Raw genomic sequence first — 17,177 nt, forward strand, 5'->3', positions numbered from 1 at the left:
ATAATACTGCTCCTATATACAGGAATATAACTACTATAATACTGCTCCTATATACAGGAATATAACTACTATAATACTGCTCCTATATACAGGAATATAACTACTATAATACTGCTCCTATATACAGGAATATAACTACTATAATACTGCCCCCTATATACAAGAATATAACTACTATAATACTGCTCCTATATACAGGAATATAACTCCTATAATACTGCTCCTATAATGAGGTTATCACTCGGTAATATCATTCTTAATTTTTTCTTAGACTTTTAGTTTTACCTCTGATTAGAATTTCCGTATTCTTCTGGTTTTCTTTGCTGAGGACTTCTCAGATTCCCCCCAGTCGGCAGCAATTACTCTTCCGTCTCTCCCGTCTGCAGGTCATCACTGATAAATCGGGAAACTACCATGTGGAGGACACGGCCATTTCTCATGAGCTCAAACCACAATCCTATTTTCCCGCCTTCCACGAGTCACATAATTGGCTGATGGAATCCGACAGGTAAACGTCAGGATTTAATTGTATCCAATGGCTGCAGAAGCAATGCATAGAACGTGTCATTTACGGACATCCCATTACCTGTGGTCATAAGATGCACAGTTTATTGTCCCTTAAAATCACTAAAGATTTTAGAAAGATCTCAGACCTGTCAATCAACATGGAAAGCGGAAAAGGCATAAAAACAATATTTCAGGACAAGTTTGTGTGCCAACTTTAAGAAGTTGCATAACAGTGTCAGCTCTGCTACATCTGAACATGTTATACTTGAATGATTATGTACCTGTAACTTGCCTGTATGTGATGTGATTCCTAATATTTACCAAAAAAATACTTCTTACCTTGGAAATAACAGCTTTAAAGTGGTGTCTCACTGCTATGCAATCTGCCATCCACTGCCTGTTGTTAAGGGATTTCTGTCTTGGTCACTGTTCATCACTAGAGACAGAACATACAAAGTAGGTGCGTAGCTTAGCTAGGAGATAGGGAGCCTGGGCTGTGAACCTGCAATCTGTCAACCTTTTCAGAGGGTCTATGCTGTGCCTCAAAGGTAAATCAACGATATCTCTGTCACTTGTGTAAATACTTGTGTTCCTACTGTCTGAGACCAGGGCTGCTTTTGCTGTGATTGTGTTGCCGCTTCTTTCCTTTCTGCTCACAGGGCACCTTACAAAACCAGTGCATCAATAACCCTATTGTGCAATTCTTCAGCACTGTACTATATATCAGCACAGTGCCAGTCTGTCTGTCCAATGCAATTTCTGCAGAACTGTCACGGAATAGCAGAAGGGAGAAAGTGCTGTCCTGTGCCTGGTCAGATAAGTAAGGGAAGGAAGTCCTGTGTGAGTACTACTTGGGGCTGGGCGATTAATCAAATTAATTCAATAAATTTGCATAGAATTTGTGAATCAATTTCAATTGTTTTGAAAATCGTGAATTCGATTAAAAATAAAATAAAGTGTGTTCTCCAACTTGCAGGGGGAGCAGTAGCGCTACGGGTGAGCTGCTCCTCCTGCAGGGCAGAGTGGGACCACGCACCTGCACCCACGTGATCACCGTCGACCGCCTACCCACAGCCCCAAGATGCCTGCACCCACGCGTTTCCAATGCCTGCCCACATCCACAAGATCGCCACCCGCCACCCACTGAGGCATTACTGGAGATCACTGATGAGGAGTGCCTCCCCCACCACCCTACCTAACCAAAACTACTACTCTCATTACTATGGCTACTACTACCCCCACTCCTGATACTACTACTACTCCCATTACTATGGCTACTACCACCCCCACTCCTGATACTACTACTACTCCCATTACTATGGCTACTACCACCCCCACTCCTGATACTACTACTACTCCCATTACTATGGCTACTACCACCCCCACTCCTGATGCTACTACTACTCCCATTACTATGGCTACTTCCACCCCCACTCCTGATACTACTACTACTCCCATTACTATGGCTACTACCGCCCCCACTCCTGATACTGCTACCTCCCTCATCTACAACTACACCCCTCATCTTTTATACTTTTACTATTACTACACCCCTCATCCACCAAGCCTCTACTACTACTACACCCATTATAATTAGCTAAAAAATAAAAAATTGAGATTTAACTCAGCTCTGGTACAACCCAAATGAAACTAAGGAGAATGAGAAATAGTTGTGCCCCATGGAGGAGGCTCAATACCCTCATCTTGTTACCACAATCCTGTCATTCATCCCCTGTCCATGGCATCTGCCCACATCCTTCCCTCAGTATTTCTGGAGTGCTCCTTTAATGGAATATTTGCCAGTGTAGCCTCCTAATAGGTGTGATGAGCCCTTGTGGTCGTCATGCACGCTGTGTACTGGCAGTGACAGGATGCCGGCAGGCGCTGTACACAAGCTGCCGCCTCTGTCCTCTCCATATGCTGCCGGCGGCTGCCGCGCTGTCACATTGATTCCACACGTTTTGCACAGGTGATTCCAGGCTGTGACCACTCTTAGCTGTTGTCCTTCATCCAAATGAACACGGCCAGTAAACAGATCCCAGCTCTGCCCTGATTGTTATGGATAGCAGCCATCTGCTTAGCTGAAGGTATTTCCAGAATGAACATATTTCCACATTTAAAAGGCAACTCCATTGTTTTATTTATTCTAAAATGAAAAGCTTAGGCAAAAACAAAGAAAAAATTCTACTGTTTGTGTCCACATCTCTGAAGAACCATCTGCTTCCATGGTAACAGACTACAAACCCACCCCGGGTAGTCTGATATTGCATTTTTTTTTTTTACATTTATCTTACAGTATATAAAACCATTTTGTTTAAACTGGCCCCAGTTTAGTCTTTGGGGAGACTAAAATGAGTTTTTAATTGGAAGTTCATAAGACCTTAAAGGTGAAGTATCAGCAGGTTAGACGAATCTAATAACTTGCCAGTGGGCACAGGGCACTGAGGATGATGGTATGTCTCTTACCTTTATCCTCAGTGCTGTTAGTTGTGCCTGGTAAGCTGTAAGGAGCACTGAGGCGCGTGGCTACCGCCCCTCCACGCACCAATCCAGCCAAGCCCCCTCTATTGATAATCATTAGAGGCGGCGGGCCATTCGGGGGTCATTATCAGAGGGGGTGGGCTGCCCCACCCCCACACTGCAATCCACCCCCAGGCGACTCCCTCCATTGATGAGCATTTGGGAGCCCCACCCCCGGCCAGACCACACCCTCTACTGATTGTTAGTGCTCAGTATCCCAACCCCCAATGCTCTTAATAGCTTACCGGGCACAACTAACAGCACAAGAAAGGTGCTGAGAATGAAGGTAAGAAACAAACCTTCATCCTCAGCGCCCTGTGCTGACTAGGGAGCTCTCAGCAGGTTAGATTAGTCTAACCTGCTGATAGTTCCCCTTCAAAGGAAATCTGTCAGTTCCAGTTCACGTGTCATGTAGAGGATGCAGAGCTGCAGCATGCATGCCCCATCCACCACCACCCCACCTTGACTGATGGATAACCCCCTTTAAGGTCAGGTTCCCCTTACAGATTATATTCCAAATGATTTTACTTTCTCCAAAAGAAGTATATAGGGCAAATTTGAACAGAATTGCAAGTCTGTAGCTGCCATGTGTCTCTGTGGTTACAGGCTAGAAATGAAATTACTGTATGAATATGTTTTTAGTCTGTAACCCTGGAGACATATAGATTTGCATTGGAGCTGTATACACATAGAGATAAACAATAAAAGTATACACACAGCTTCCCACACCGTGACCCCCAGATAGTCACCGACCCGCTGCTAATGGCGCACAGTCACGTTATACTTATACAAGCAGTACTAGTGGCAACAACTGGTCATCTTCACGGTCTTCTCAGCGCCGCTGATCGACCTCTGACCCCTAGCTAAACAAGCACAGGCCTCATCTTGGTTTCGCCATTAGTGTTTTATTCGGCAGTCGCTTTTCCCATTAATCTCTTAATTTAGATTTGACAACTTCATTTACTGTGGAAAGCGTTACACACGGCAGCCGGCACTACAAGCCGAGAGCAGAACATGAAGCAATTAAGTTAAAAAGAAAAAAAAAATCAGACAGACAACGAAAAAAAAAGTGATTTCGGCTCAGAAATTAATATTCCAAAATAATTCAGATTTACACATTAATATTGAAGCTCGACAGTCAGAGAATATGAAGAATCTGAATATACAGATGTTATAGGGGGAGCAGAGTCATCCAAACTATACAAGAATAAACAGGAAGGGCAGGGGTGATAACTCCTCATGGGCGGGGCGATAACCTCATGGGCGGGACAGTCAGTGGGCGTGGCTGCACCCACCAGCTCAGTTATCTAGCTAGTTATCATCTCACTCTTGATTCTGTAACACATAAATAACACTTAAAAGAAAAGCTGCTAATATGATTCGCGGACTTGTACGTTTATCTAGAAATCATGGGGGTATAAATAATTTTTTTCTGGAATGTAATGCCACTAAAGGAAGCTACAGTCAATGGAATGGCTGGCAACAGGAATGTATAGATTATATTCAAGTGCTCAGCCAATGGACAAGGCTAAAGGTGTACTGTCTCTTTAAATGTAACATTTTTAGAGGGGTTTTTTTTGTGTGCAATACCACACACAGCCTACAGACAAAAGTGGCGCTATTTCTGAAAAGCAAAAACACTACTTCTAACCTCATAAAAACTTTTTTTCCCCCAAAAAGGCTCAGTAGTAGAGTAACTGCAGGTTTGTGATCAACCTGTACTCGAAGCGATACCTACAACGCTTTAGCTGTCCAAGCATGATGGGAGTTGTGGTTATGCACCAGCTGGAGGGCTGAAGGTTCCCCATCCCTGCTCTGAGCTCTCACAATGCAATGATATCAGTGATGTTAGACCAGCTGGAGCTTTGGGAGTGATTGGTGTGGAGCTTCGCATGGAGACATGGAGGGAACAGGTCAATCACGTTAGTTTCTTTCCAAAATAGCAGCATAATATGGTCAGGGGAGACACGGTATGGACGTTTTTTCAGTAGAGAAAGGGAATGCACTGTTATCACCTGGTTCCCTCCGATCCAGTTCTACAGGGACTACTAGCATCTCACCCAGTTAGTCTGACAATGGACACCTTTGTTACAACAGATCCTTGAAAGGATACCTATCACTTCAGCCCGGGACCGGGATCCAAGGATCCCAGCAATTCCATTCTCTGCTGCTAAAGTGAGCAGTATATGAAATTGCCGAACGCCCCTTAGACTTGCATTGTAAGTATATTGCAATGCAAGTCTATGGGACTTCCAGTAATTCCATAACCTACTCGCTTTTGCATCAGACTATGGAGCTGCTGGTAGTTTGTCCTTGGATCCTGCCACAGGACTATAGTGATAGGTTACATGGCACAACTCTCGTCTCCAGTTTGGTGGGGTTTTGCAACTCAATTCCATTGAAGTGAATGGAGCTTGAAGAGCTTGTCCGGGCAAAATCCAGTTGTCCCCTATTCATAGGATAGGGGACAAGTAAGAGATCGTGGTGGGTATGAACTCTGTATCCCATGCCGATCACCATATCAGGCCCCTGGCTTCTTTGTTATGAATACCGCCATGGGCACGGCACGTAACCCACGGCTCTATTCATTCCTATTGAGCCGCCGAAAAGAGCCGAGTCAGCACTTTCCAGCTTACTTGGCTCTTTCTGCCGCGGGCACATATGGAGTTCGGTGGGGGAAACAGAGGTCAGACCCACCGCGATCGCTTACTTGTCCCCTATCATATGAATAGGGGACAAGTTAATTTTACTCGACCTCTTGCCAACCACACCTGAACTGGAGACAAGAGTGGTTCTGTCTCCGGAAGAAAACGGACGTGTTTTTCTAACGCTGGATAACCAAAGTGCCAAATGGGGCTAAAAGGTGTTCCTGGGGTCACATGATCTCTTTCAGCCAGTCAGAGGAGTGTAAGTCACATGATCCTTTTCAAAGCTGTTGACTGGCTCAACATGATCACATGATCATATCTCACTTTGGGTTAGAGGGGACTCTTTTTAGTCGTGGATCCTCTATTAGAGGATCATACCAAAGCTAAGGTCAGTCATAGTGATGGGTCCCTTTAAATATTTAGTATTTTGACAATTTAAACATTAAAATATTAATCTTAGCAGATTCCAAGTTGAATACAAACAAACCTACAGAAATAAGAAGAAGCTTCCTATAAACCTGTACAAATAGCATGTGAGGTGACGGCTGAGATACGTGACAGCTGAGATACGTGAAGGCCGGGATACGTGACGGCTGAGATACGTGATGGCTTAGATACTTCTCCAGAAGTGTATCGGGTGATCCTCAGTATTTATTAGGATGCTGCGAGGGCGCTTCCACCACATCAAGGAGGTTACAGGAGGTCTCTGGGAATTATCTTTTCGGCCGGTCCAGGTCGTCTATGGCCGCCAGCAGCTTCTGCCTGGCCTTTTTGTTTATGTGGGATCCGAGGCAAACGTTAACCAGGTTAGTCAGCTGCTTGGTGGAATATTCCTAAAGAAAGACAGGCGAGGGTTAAAATAAGGTGGAATTGTCGAATTGATGGCTGTAAACCAAGAGCTCGGCCGTCACGATGGGGGTCTGACTGCTTGTGACCTGCAAATTATGGCGCCTAGGGATGTGTTATCACTTCCTGTGATGGGGAACCCCTTATACGAGCTGTATTGTTAAAGAGGAACTCTGGGAAAAAATATATTTTCAAATCAACTGGTGTCAGAAAGTTATACAAATTTGTAAATTACTTCTATTTAAAAAATCTCCAGTCTTCCAGTACTTATCTGCAAAAGAACACTGCAGAGACACCATCACGTGTCTCGACGTCAGTGAGCTAGCCAGACCTTCCTCCGGGAAGGAACAACCAAGCCAAGGAATGTCTCCAGTCAAGGAAACAACCTGAGCAAGGTATCCATCCACAGACAGCTGTTTCAAGGTATTTGCCCCTCATCAGTGTGGAGTAGGAATCTGGCTAGAGGGAGCAATGACTAGTAAGTGCATGCAAAAGGACGCTGTGTCAGACTGGAAAGAATACACCACTTCCTGCAGGACATACAGCAGCTGACAATTACTGGAACACTTGAAATTTTTAATAGAAGTAATTTACAAATCTATATCATTTTCTTACACCAGGATCCTCTTTTAGGGGGTCATTATCCTACACATCTTTTTATTATTTAGAAAGTAAACTGATTTCAAAGAGAACCGTGTAATGCTTCATTCCTCCTGTGGTGGCGCTGCAGAGAAATTAAACTATTTCTGCTAGATTATTTGAAAAATTAAAGCTGAACTCTGGGCAGTAATCTGTAGAAACCTGGCAGGAAGTGATCAATTTCCCTGCAGCGCCACCGCAGGAGCAATAAGGTATTACACAGTTCATTTTCAAATCAAGGGGTTGACTGTGTAATACAGGGCAGGGTAGGTCCTCCGGAGAGAGACACTCTTTCTAACCACTGTACACACTGGTGAAGAGGTAAGAACACCAGACAGGGGACAACTCCTGACACTGATACTGAACTCTCTTATAGGACCCCCAGAACCAGTGTATTTTTGTTCTAAGACCCCAAGAGCCCTTATTATGTAATCCTAAGTCATGACCTAAAGAGCACTGCTAACGTACGGTAAGATAACAGGATATGAGGCATTTCGGACTCGGTGACTATGACGTAATGTCTCGCTACCTCTGGGATTGAGCGCTCACCCTGTGCTCCTTGATCCAGCGCTCCATGTCGTTCTCCGTCAGGTAGTAGGCTTTAATGTAAGTCTCCACAAACTCCTTATCAGGAATGGGACGGATGTCGGTCAACTTCTCCAGTTTCATCAAAAACTGCTGGAAATCGAGCTGCATCAGAGCTCGGCCCTCGTTGCTGCACTTCTTCACGTTGGCGTAACTACAGAGGATGGAAACGCAACAAGACAACGATAAAAAGAAAAGAGTAACATGAAAATAAAAGCAGCTGCAGCCGCCAACATCTGGGGACCACATGGAAAACATCTTATTACTTCAGGGGGCTGGAGAGTGTCTGGCTGCCTGTGTGTCCAGTGCTGGAGAACACCAAGCTGGCAGATGCTACGGGACTACATACTGTGCAATGGTCTCTCCCATCTACAGAGTCTACCCCCCATCTACACACTCTACTCCCCCATCTACACACTCTACTCCCCCATCTACAGATCCTACCCCCCCATCTACACACTCTACTCCCCCATCTACAGATCCTACCCCCCCATCTACACACTCTACTCCCCCATCTACAGATCCTACCCCCCCATTCTACACACTCTACTCCCCCATCTACAGATCCTACCCCCCCATTCTACACACTCTACTCCCCCATCTACAGATCCTACCCCCCCATCTACACACTCTACTCCCCCATCTACCGAGTCTACCCCCCATCTACAGATCCTACCCCCCCCCCATCTACACACTCTACTCCCCCATCTACAGATCCTACCCCCCCATCTACACACTCTATTCTTCCATCTACAGATCCTACCCCCCCATCTACACACTCTACTCCCCCCTCAGTTACACACTCTATTCCCCCATTTACAGACTCTACTGTCCCATCTACAGACCCTACCCCCCATTCCCTCATCTACACACTCTACTTCCCCATCTACACATTCTATCCCCACCATTACACACTCTATCCCCCCCAGTTACACACTCTATCCCCCCCAGTTAAACACTCTATCCCCCCCAGTTACACACTCTATCCCCCCCAGCTACACACTCTATCCCCCCCAGTTACACACTCTACTCCCGCCAGTTACACACTCTATCCCCGCCAGTTACACACTCTACTCCCCCCTAGTTACACACTCTATCCCCCCCAGTTATACACTCTATCCCCCTTTAGTTACACACTCTATTCCCCCCAGTTACACACTCTATCCCCCCCCAGTTACACACTCTATCCCCCCCAGTTACACACTCTATCCCCCCCAGTTATACGCTCTATCCCCCTTTAGTTACACTCTATTCCCCCCAGTTACACACTCTATCCCCCCCCAGTTACACACTCTATCCCCCCCAGTTGCACACTCTATCCCCCCAGTTACACACTCTATCCCCCCCAGTTACACACTCTATCCCCCCCAGTTACACACTCTATCCCCCCCAGTTACACACTCTATCCCCCCCAGTTACACACTCTATCCCCCCCAGTTATACACTCTATCCCCCCAGTTACACACTCTATCCCCCCCAGTTATACACTCTATCCCCCTTTAGTTACACACTCTATCCCCCCCAGTTACACACTCTATCCCCCCAGTTACACACTCTATCCCCCCCAGTTACACACTCTATCCCCCCCAGTTACACACTCTATCCCCCCCAGTTACACACTCTATCCCCCATCTACAAATTTAAACTCTCCCCCATCTATGAAGCTGAATGATATACACATCGGTAACATGCTGACTACTTGATACATCCCCCTGATACCCCTGAGGAATTACAATACTCATTGGCATTTTATATACTATTTTTATTTTATTAGCCTACGCTTCTGTGTGCCTATAGGTTTGTGTTGGATATGTGAGGCGGCATGCATACTATAGTAATCTGTGTGCCATCCCAGCGCTGTTACTGTATGTAAGTGTATGGCTTCTCTCCATTCTGGTGATCTGTGCACAGACATAATCTTAAGGAGTATATATGAACTTGACACATCTTGACCTTGTATGTTTAGATGGTTTGGTTCCTCTCCTCTTCTGCTGGGGTCACACAATAATCTATCAATATTCACTATTATGCAGGAAGCTGCCTGCGTCTATATAGTGCTGGGTGGCAGCCTGACAGTGCCGAGTGTCCACAGTAAGAAAGTACATAGATTGGGGGGTTTAGGAGGATTATTTCATTGTACTTCTCAGATTTTATTCATGTGCGTCAAAAATATCCTAAAACCCCATAGAGTTAAAGGGTTTCTGCTGATCTACTGATCTCTGCTATCGGCCATTATACAACGGGGACGGCACAATCCTTCCCTAATAATATTAGGAGAGTCATGTGATCCTTAAGAGGTCCCAGCGATAGGATATAGTGATTCCCTCTAAGTGCTCGGCCCTCTGGGTCACATCGGGGGATATTCTGTTATATTATTATGCTCCTCCATCCATTTAATGACTTCTAGGAGGAGATATCCCTCACACTGGGGGAGGCGAGAAGACATTATATATCAGTCATGTGCAGGGGTTTCTATAAGGAATGGCATTTACCCCTCCACCAGCGTCCTATTGGCCAGACGGATGCAGTGTTCCCACAGGATGTTGGAGACGGGGAGAGGGATTCGGACGTGTTTCGAGAGATCGGACAACTTCTTATTAAACAGCTCAAACTCCTGTAACACGAGGAAGTCAGAGTTATTGTCATATTACATCACACAGGGATGAAGAGAGGATCCTGCTCCCCTATATCTCTATAGCACACCCTCAGGAGAGAGGATCCTGCTCCCCTATATCTCTATAGCACACCCTCAGAAAAGGAGATCCTGCCCCCTTATATCTCTATAGCACACCCTCAGAAGAGAGGAGATCCTGCTCCCCTTATATCTCTATAGCACACCCTCAGAAGAGAGGAGATCCTGCTCCCATATATCTCTATAGCACACCCTCAGGAGAGAGGAGATCCTGCTCCCCTATATCTCTATAGCACACCCTAAGAAGAGAGGAGATCCTGCTCCCCTATACCTCTATAGCACACCCTCAGAAGAGAGGATTCTGCTCCCCTATATCTCTATAGCACACCCTCAGAAGAGAGAGGATTCTGCTCCCCTGTATCTCTATAGCACACCCTCAGAAGAGAGGATTCTGCTCCCCTATATCTCTATAGCACATCCTCAGGAGAGAGTATCCTGCTCCCCTATATCTCTATAGCACACCCTCAGAAGAGAGGATTCTGCTCCCCTGTATCTCTATAGCACACCCTCAGAAGAGAGGAGATCCTGCTCCCCTATATCTCTATAGCACACCCTCAGGAGAGAGGATCCTGCTCCCCTATATCTCTATAGCACACCCTCAGGAGAGAGGATCCTGCTCCCCTATATCTCTATAGCACACCCTCAGGAGAGAGGATCCTGCTCCCCTATATCTCTATAGCACACCCTCAGAGGAGGAGATCCTGCTCCCCTATATCTCTATAGCACACCCTCAGAAGAGGAGATCCTGCTCCCTTCTTACCTCTGCTCATCCTTGCATCGCCATAATAGTGTTGATGCTATATACTGTAGTGTTGCCCAGTTCAATACTAATAGTACAGCAATGCAAGGAAAGACTGAAGAGGCTGGAGAGCACAGATCTGCTCAGCGTGGAGTATCAGGAGACAGACCTCCCCTCCATCTATCCTGAGGACATAGGAGTCTTATACATGCAGCCATCGATAGCTCTGACCTTGTATATGAGACACCCCGTACCTTTAATAAGGCATCGACATAAACATTGTGCTGCGACATGATTTCCTTCACGTCCCATTTCACGTTGGCCATAAGAAGAAGCAGCTGCTCGTAATCGATGGCCTTTGCGGCTACGATCCAGTAAATTGGCTTGCGGAGTTCACTGGCGGTGGACACGGTCTATAAAACAGAAGACATACAAGAACATTAGGACAAAGGACAATAACCTCGGCTAGGTTATCACTTACATTATACGGCTCTGGATGTGGCGTCTCCCTCTGATAGGAGGAGACATGGCGGATGGCCACCGGCGGCTAATGGAGGAGATGGGCCGTCTGTGATGATTAGAGATGGGCGCTCCGGGGTCAGTCAGGGCTCCGTGTCTATTGTAGCGTTACATCCGGGCAGGACAAACCCTCAGGCAATAATAAGTCATCAGAAAGGAGTCTCCTCTTAATGGCGTCCTCCAGTTTCATCTCAATAAAGTTTAATGAAACATTCTGGGTCTCCTTTATCGGTCACCATTTCTGATGCCCATAGCAACCAATCACAGCTTAGCTTTCATTTTCAAACTGCTTTGGCAAAATGAAAGCTGGTCTCTGATTGGTTGCTATGGGCAACACTCCTGTTCTCCTGTCAGAGAGTTTAGTTAAATGGGGCCCATAGATTTTTAAGATCTCGGCTTGCTGTCAGTGAATTGGAAAATCGCTTTATATTGGCTGCAGGCCATATAACATTTCATTGGTCGCAATATACAAGAATATTTCCATTCACTGACATGAGGGAGAAAGCCAAGGCCTGTGACTAGGGATGGTCCAAACCCTCCGAGGTTCGGGTTCGTATGAACCCGAACGCTCGGCATCAGATTCCCGCTGTCTGCCCGCTCTGGGAGGAACGCGGGAGGACCGACTGGAAAACTGGGATACAGCCTATGGCAGTGGGAATGGCAGACAGCGGGAATCATTACCGAGAGTTCGGACCATCCCTACCTGTGACCATTTTCCCTGCCCTGGAAGATAGGCGCAGGGTTCACCATTGCACCAAGTGCAAATTATTATAGCATTGTTCATCCTGAGCCTCCTGATTCATGATTGTGAGAACAACAGAAACTCACTTGAGCTGCAATACTAGGGGTAACCTGATGACCAGGGTGGTGCTATTTCTGGAAAATAAAACTGGTCACATGTCCCATATTTCTAATCATGTACACTGCCCCATGCACATATACACACACAGCTCTGCTACATCAATGCTTCTATATAACGGCTGTGCGGGGCTGGGGGAGTACAATGATAACGTATTGTCACACGTCACGATGCTGGTCACACATTTTGTGCATGAAGTCTTATTCGAGGATTTACATAGGACTGCAGGAAAACCAACTGTGTTATCAGTGTTAAAAGCGAGGTCAGCTGCCGGAGCCCCGGCAGGCGAGCAGAGATGGTGATCTGTATTGCAGGATGGACTGGTCACTGACAGAGATCGGCGTCAGCAGAGGAAGTGACAGGTGAGTGGATGCCGGTTGGCAGCTCATCCATCACTTTGTGCAGAATGCGGGAGGTGTTAGCAGAAACATGCAGGGGGATATCACTTCTAGAGTCTCTGGATGACATGCTGATGGGGCTGCTCTCTGGAGGGTACGGGTACACTGTGGATGGTACTGTTCTGGAGCACTCTGGCACACGTATGGGACCACTTAACAGTTATGTGAATTCTACCCAGTTATGGGAGCACTCCAGATGGTACTGTTACAGGAGCACTCCGGATGGTACTGTTACAGGAGCACTCCGGATGGTACTGTTACAGGAGCACTCCGGATGGTACTGTTACAGGAGCAGTCCGGATGGTACTGTTACAGGAGCACTCCGGATGGTACTGTTACAGGAGCACTCCGGATGGTACTGTTACAGGAGCACTCCGGATGGTACTGTTACAGGAGCACTCCGGATGGTACTGTTACAGGAGCACTCCGGATGGTACTGTTACAGGAGCACTCCGGATGGTACTGTTACAGGAGCACTCCGAATGGTACTGTTACAGGAGCACTCCGGATGGTACTGTTACAGGAGCACTCCGGATGGTACTGTTACAGGAGCAGTCCGGATGGTACTGTTACAGGAGCACTCCGGATGGTACTGTTACAGGAGCAGTCCGGATGGTACTGTTACAGGAGCACTCCGGATGGTACTGTTACAGGAGCACTCCGGATGGTACTGTTACAGGAGCACTCCGGATGGTACTGTTATAGGAGCACTCCGGATGATGCCCTTTATGAGGACACTCTATTACTGACACTGTTAATGGGCACACTATATCTGACACTGTCTATAGGGGCACTGTCAGGCACTGTTTATGGGGACGCTCTCTATTTGACACTGTTTATAGGGAGGGTTTCTATCTGCCACTGTTTATAGGGATACTTTCTATCTGACACTCTTATAGGGATACTTTCTACCTGACACTGTTATAGGGATACTCTCTATCTGACACTCTTATAGGGATACTTTCTATCTGACAGTGTTATAGGGATACTTTCTACCTGACACTGTTATAGGGATACTCTCTATCTGACACTCTTATAGGGATACTTTCTACCTGACACTGTTATAGGGATACTTTCTACCTGACAGTGTTATATGCATACTGTCTACCTGACAGTGTTATAGGGATACTCTCTACCTGACACTGTTATAGGGATACTCTCTATCTGACACTCTTGTAGGGATACTCTCTATCTGACACTCTTATAGGGATACTTTCTACCTGACAGTGTTATAGGGATACTTTCTACCTGACACTGTTATAGGGATACTCTCTATCTGACAGAAAAAAGCAGATTTTTTTTCCAAGCACAATAATGTGAATACAATTTGTGCAGAATCCAGACTCTATTGTGGTAAGAGACGCAACACAATAATAACCCTGTAAGTGGCGCTGTTCACACTGAACCTGTGCTGCCCGCTCTCATCCAGACGCTGTATCTCATAACAGAAAGGCTGGCCCATTTCCTGGAGAGGGCACTGACCTGTGAATAGAACTGCTGCAGGAACGGCTTCTTAGCCGCCGGCATCACAGAGTCCAGATGATTCTGGAGGAATTCAAACTGCTCGGCCAAGAAAACCCTGAAAAAGAAGAGTCCTTGAGGTGAGCTGGCAGAGCGGCAGGAGGATACAGATGTGGTATACAGCTTAAGATACCAGTATAAGGATGAACACCCTCCATACACCACATCAGAAACACACGCTATGCAATTCCCAGGAAAACATCTCGTTTCAAGGCATAGAGGGTTGGCGGAGTATGGCTGTATGAAGGGTAGAAGGGTTGGCGGAGTATGGCTGTATAAAGGGGTGGGGGGAGTATGGCTGTATGAAGGGTTGGCGGAGTATGGCTGTATAAAGGGTTGGGGGGAGTATGGCTGGATAAAGGGTTGGGGGGAGTATGGCTGTATAAAGGGTTGGGGGGAGTATGGCTGGATAAAGGGTTGGGGGGAGTATGGCTGTATAAAGGGTTGGGGGGAGTATGGCTGGATAAAGCGTTGGGGGGAGTATGGCTGTATAAAGGGTTGGGGGGAGTATGGCTGGATAAAGGGTTGGCGGAGTATGGCTGTATGAAGGGTTGGGGGGAGTATGGCTGGATAAAGGGTTGAGGGGAGTATGGCTGGATAAAGGGTTGGGGGGGAGTATGGCTGTATAAAGGGTTGGGGGGAGTATGGCTGGATAAAGGGTTGGGGGGAGTATGGCTGTATAAAGGGTTGGGGGGAGTATGGCTGGATAAAGGGTTGGCGGAGTATGGCTGTATAAAGGATCGGCGGAGTATGGCTGTATGAAGGGTTGGGGGGAGTATGGCTGGATAAAGGGTTGTAGGAGTATGGCTGTATAACGGGTTGGCGGAGTATGGCTGTATAAAGGGTTGGGGGGAGTATGGCTGTATAAAGGGTTGGGGGGAGTATGGCTGTATGAAGGGTTGGGGGGAGTATGGCTGGATAAAGGGTTGTAGGAGTATGGCTGTATAAAGGGTTGGGGGAGTATGGCTGTATAAAGGGTTTGGGGGAGTATGGCTGTATAAAGGGTTGGGGGGAGTATGGCTGTATGAAGGGTTGTCGGAGTATGGCTGTATAAAGGGTTGTCGGTGTATGGCTGTATAAAGGGTTGTCGGAGTATGGCTGTATAAAGGGTTGTCGGAGTATGGCTGTATAACGGGTTGTCGGAGTATGGCTGGATAAAGGGTTGGGGGAAGTATGGCTGTATGAAGGGTTGGGGGGGAGTATGGCTGTATGAAGGGTTGGGGGGAGTATGGCTGGATAAAGGGTTGGGGGGAGTATGGCTGGATAAAGGGTTGGGGGAGTATGGCTGGATAAAGGGTTGGGGGGGAGTATGGCTGTATGAAGGGTTGGGGGGAGTATGGCTGGATAAAGGTTTGGGGGGAGTATGGCTGGATAAAGGGTTGGGGGGAGTATGGCTGGATGTGTACCAGGCAGCTCTGACCACGTGTGGCCCCATTCACGAATGTAACCCTTTCCTGCCTGGGATGTGATGGACCACCATATGGTATATAAATCCGATCCCTTTATACAATGTTTAACCCATAAAAATACACAGACACAAATTATTGATGTATAACGTGGTGTACGTCCCAAAACCTGGTGTGAATGGGGTCTAAGATGTACCAATATGTACCAAATATATACAAAAGTGACAAGATATAGTGCAAAATAGTATAAGGCTATGTTCACACTTTGTAAGAGACCGGCCGTTCCGTGACCCGGACGGGTCACAGAACGGCCGATCTCTGCAAAGATCATCCCGACCGGTACTGCAGTGATCTGGATGATCTTTATGGCCATAGTGTTCTGATGCAGGCACATCAGCGTGCGCCAGCATCAAAACTCCCCATAAGACATAATGAAGCGAGCGGCCGGAGCCGGATTCACTAAATTGTGGCCACATAAAATTGATATTCTTTGCGGCGCTGCACCGGATCCTGGCCGGAGCGTATACGATGTGTATACGCTCCAGCCGGGATCCCATAGAACAAGAAGCAATGTTCCACACTGCATTAAGTACTACTTTTATATCTTTAGGCTATGTTCACACTACATAAAAGTAATAACCACAGATCTTTCCCCCAAATATTCCAACAGCCACAATCTGCAGTGACTGCGTATAACCCAGAATAAGTACGATGCCAAATATGGCTCCTCTGGCAGCGTCTGTAGCCTCAGGACACTATGCCAACTCCTCCTGGCACGAGACTCAGCACAACCAGGACAAAAAAAATCTCGAGAGGGAGCAAATATAATACTAACAAAATAAAAGAGGATAATAAAATGAAGTCATGTAACTGGATTTTCATAAGACCCTGAACAAGCAGCGCCATCCTATCACGAGCAGTGACCTGTACATATTCATTGGCACTGTGTGTAGCCCCTTGTAACTAGCGGGCACATAATATACCACCTAGAAGTCAAAACCAAAACTTCAAGGGTTTCTCTGCAACTTGTTCCCCATATCAAAAAATAAAAGGAGTACTCTGTCGAAAATCTTTTTTTTTTTCCAAATTAACTGGTGTCAGAAAGTTATACAGATTTGTAGTTTACTTCTATTTAAGCTCCAGTCCTCCAGCACTTATCAGCTGCTGTATGTCCTGCAGGAAGTGTTGTATTCTGTCCAGACTGACAAAGTGCTCTCTGCTGCCACCTCTGTCCATGTCAGGAACTGTCCAGAGCAGGAGAGGTTTTCTATGGGGATTTGCTGCTGCTCTGGACAGTT

The 17,177-nt window shown here is 46.6% G+C and overlaps 1 protein-coding gene across 1 annotated transcript in view; it reads right to left on the reverse strand.

The window, feature by feature from the left end:
* Positions 1 to 3,912: 3,912 nt before the first annotated feature.
* The window catches only part of VPS50 (VPS50 subunit of EARP/GARPII complex), a 119,411-nt gene continuing 106,146 nt past the window's right edge, over positions 3,913 to 17,177 (reverse strand). Inside the window, exons 24-28 of the mRNA XM_069959417.1 lie at positions 14,435 to 14,531; positions 11,431 to 11,589; positions 10,238 to 10,359; positions 7,710 to 7,899; positions 3,913 to 6,508 (exon numbers count right to left, since the gene is read on the reverse strand). Of these exons, the coding sequence (XP_069815518.1) occupies positions 6,389 to 6,508; positions 7,710 to 7,899; positions 10,238 to 10,359; positions 11,431 to 11,589; positions 14,435 to 14,531 (688 nt within the window). The 3' untranslated portion in view covers positions 3,913 to 6,388. The remainder of the gene's footprint in view (positions 6,509 to 7,709; positions 7,900 to 10,237; positions 10,360 to 11,430; positions 11,590 to 14,434; positions 14,532 to 17,177) is intronic.

This window comes from Dendropsophus ebraccatus, chromosome 2 (genome assembly GCF_027789765.1).
Source record: "Dendropsophus ebraccatus isolate aDenEbr1 chromosome 2, aDenEbr1.pat, whole genome shotgun sequence".
NCBI lineage: Eukaryota > Metazoa > Chordata > Amphibia > Anura > Hylidae > Dendropsophus > Dendropsophus ebraccatus.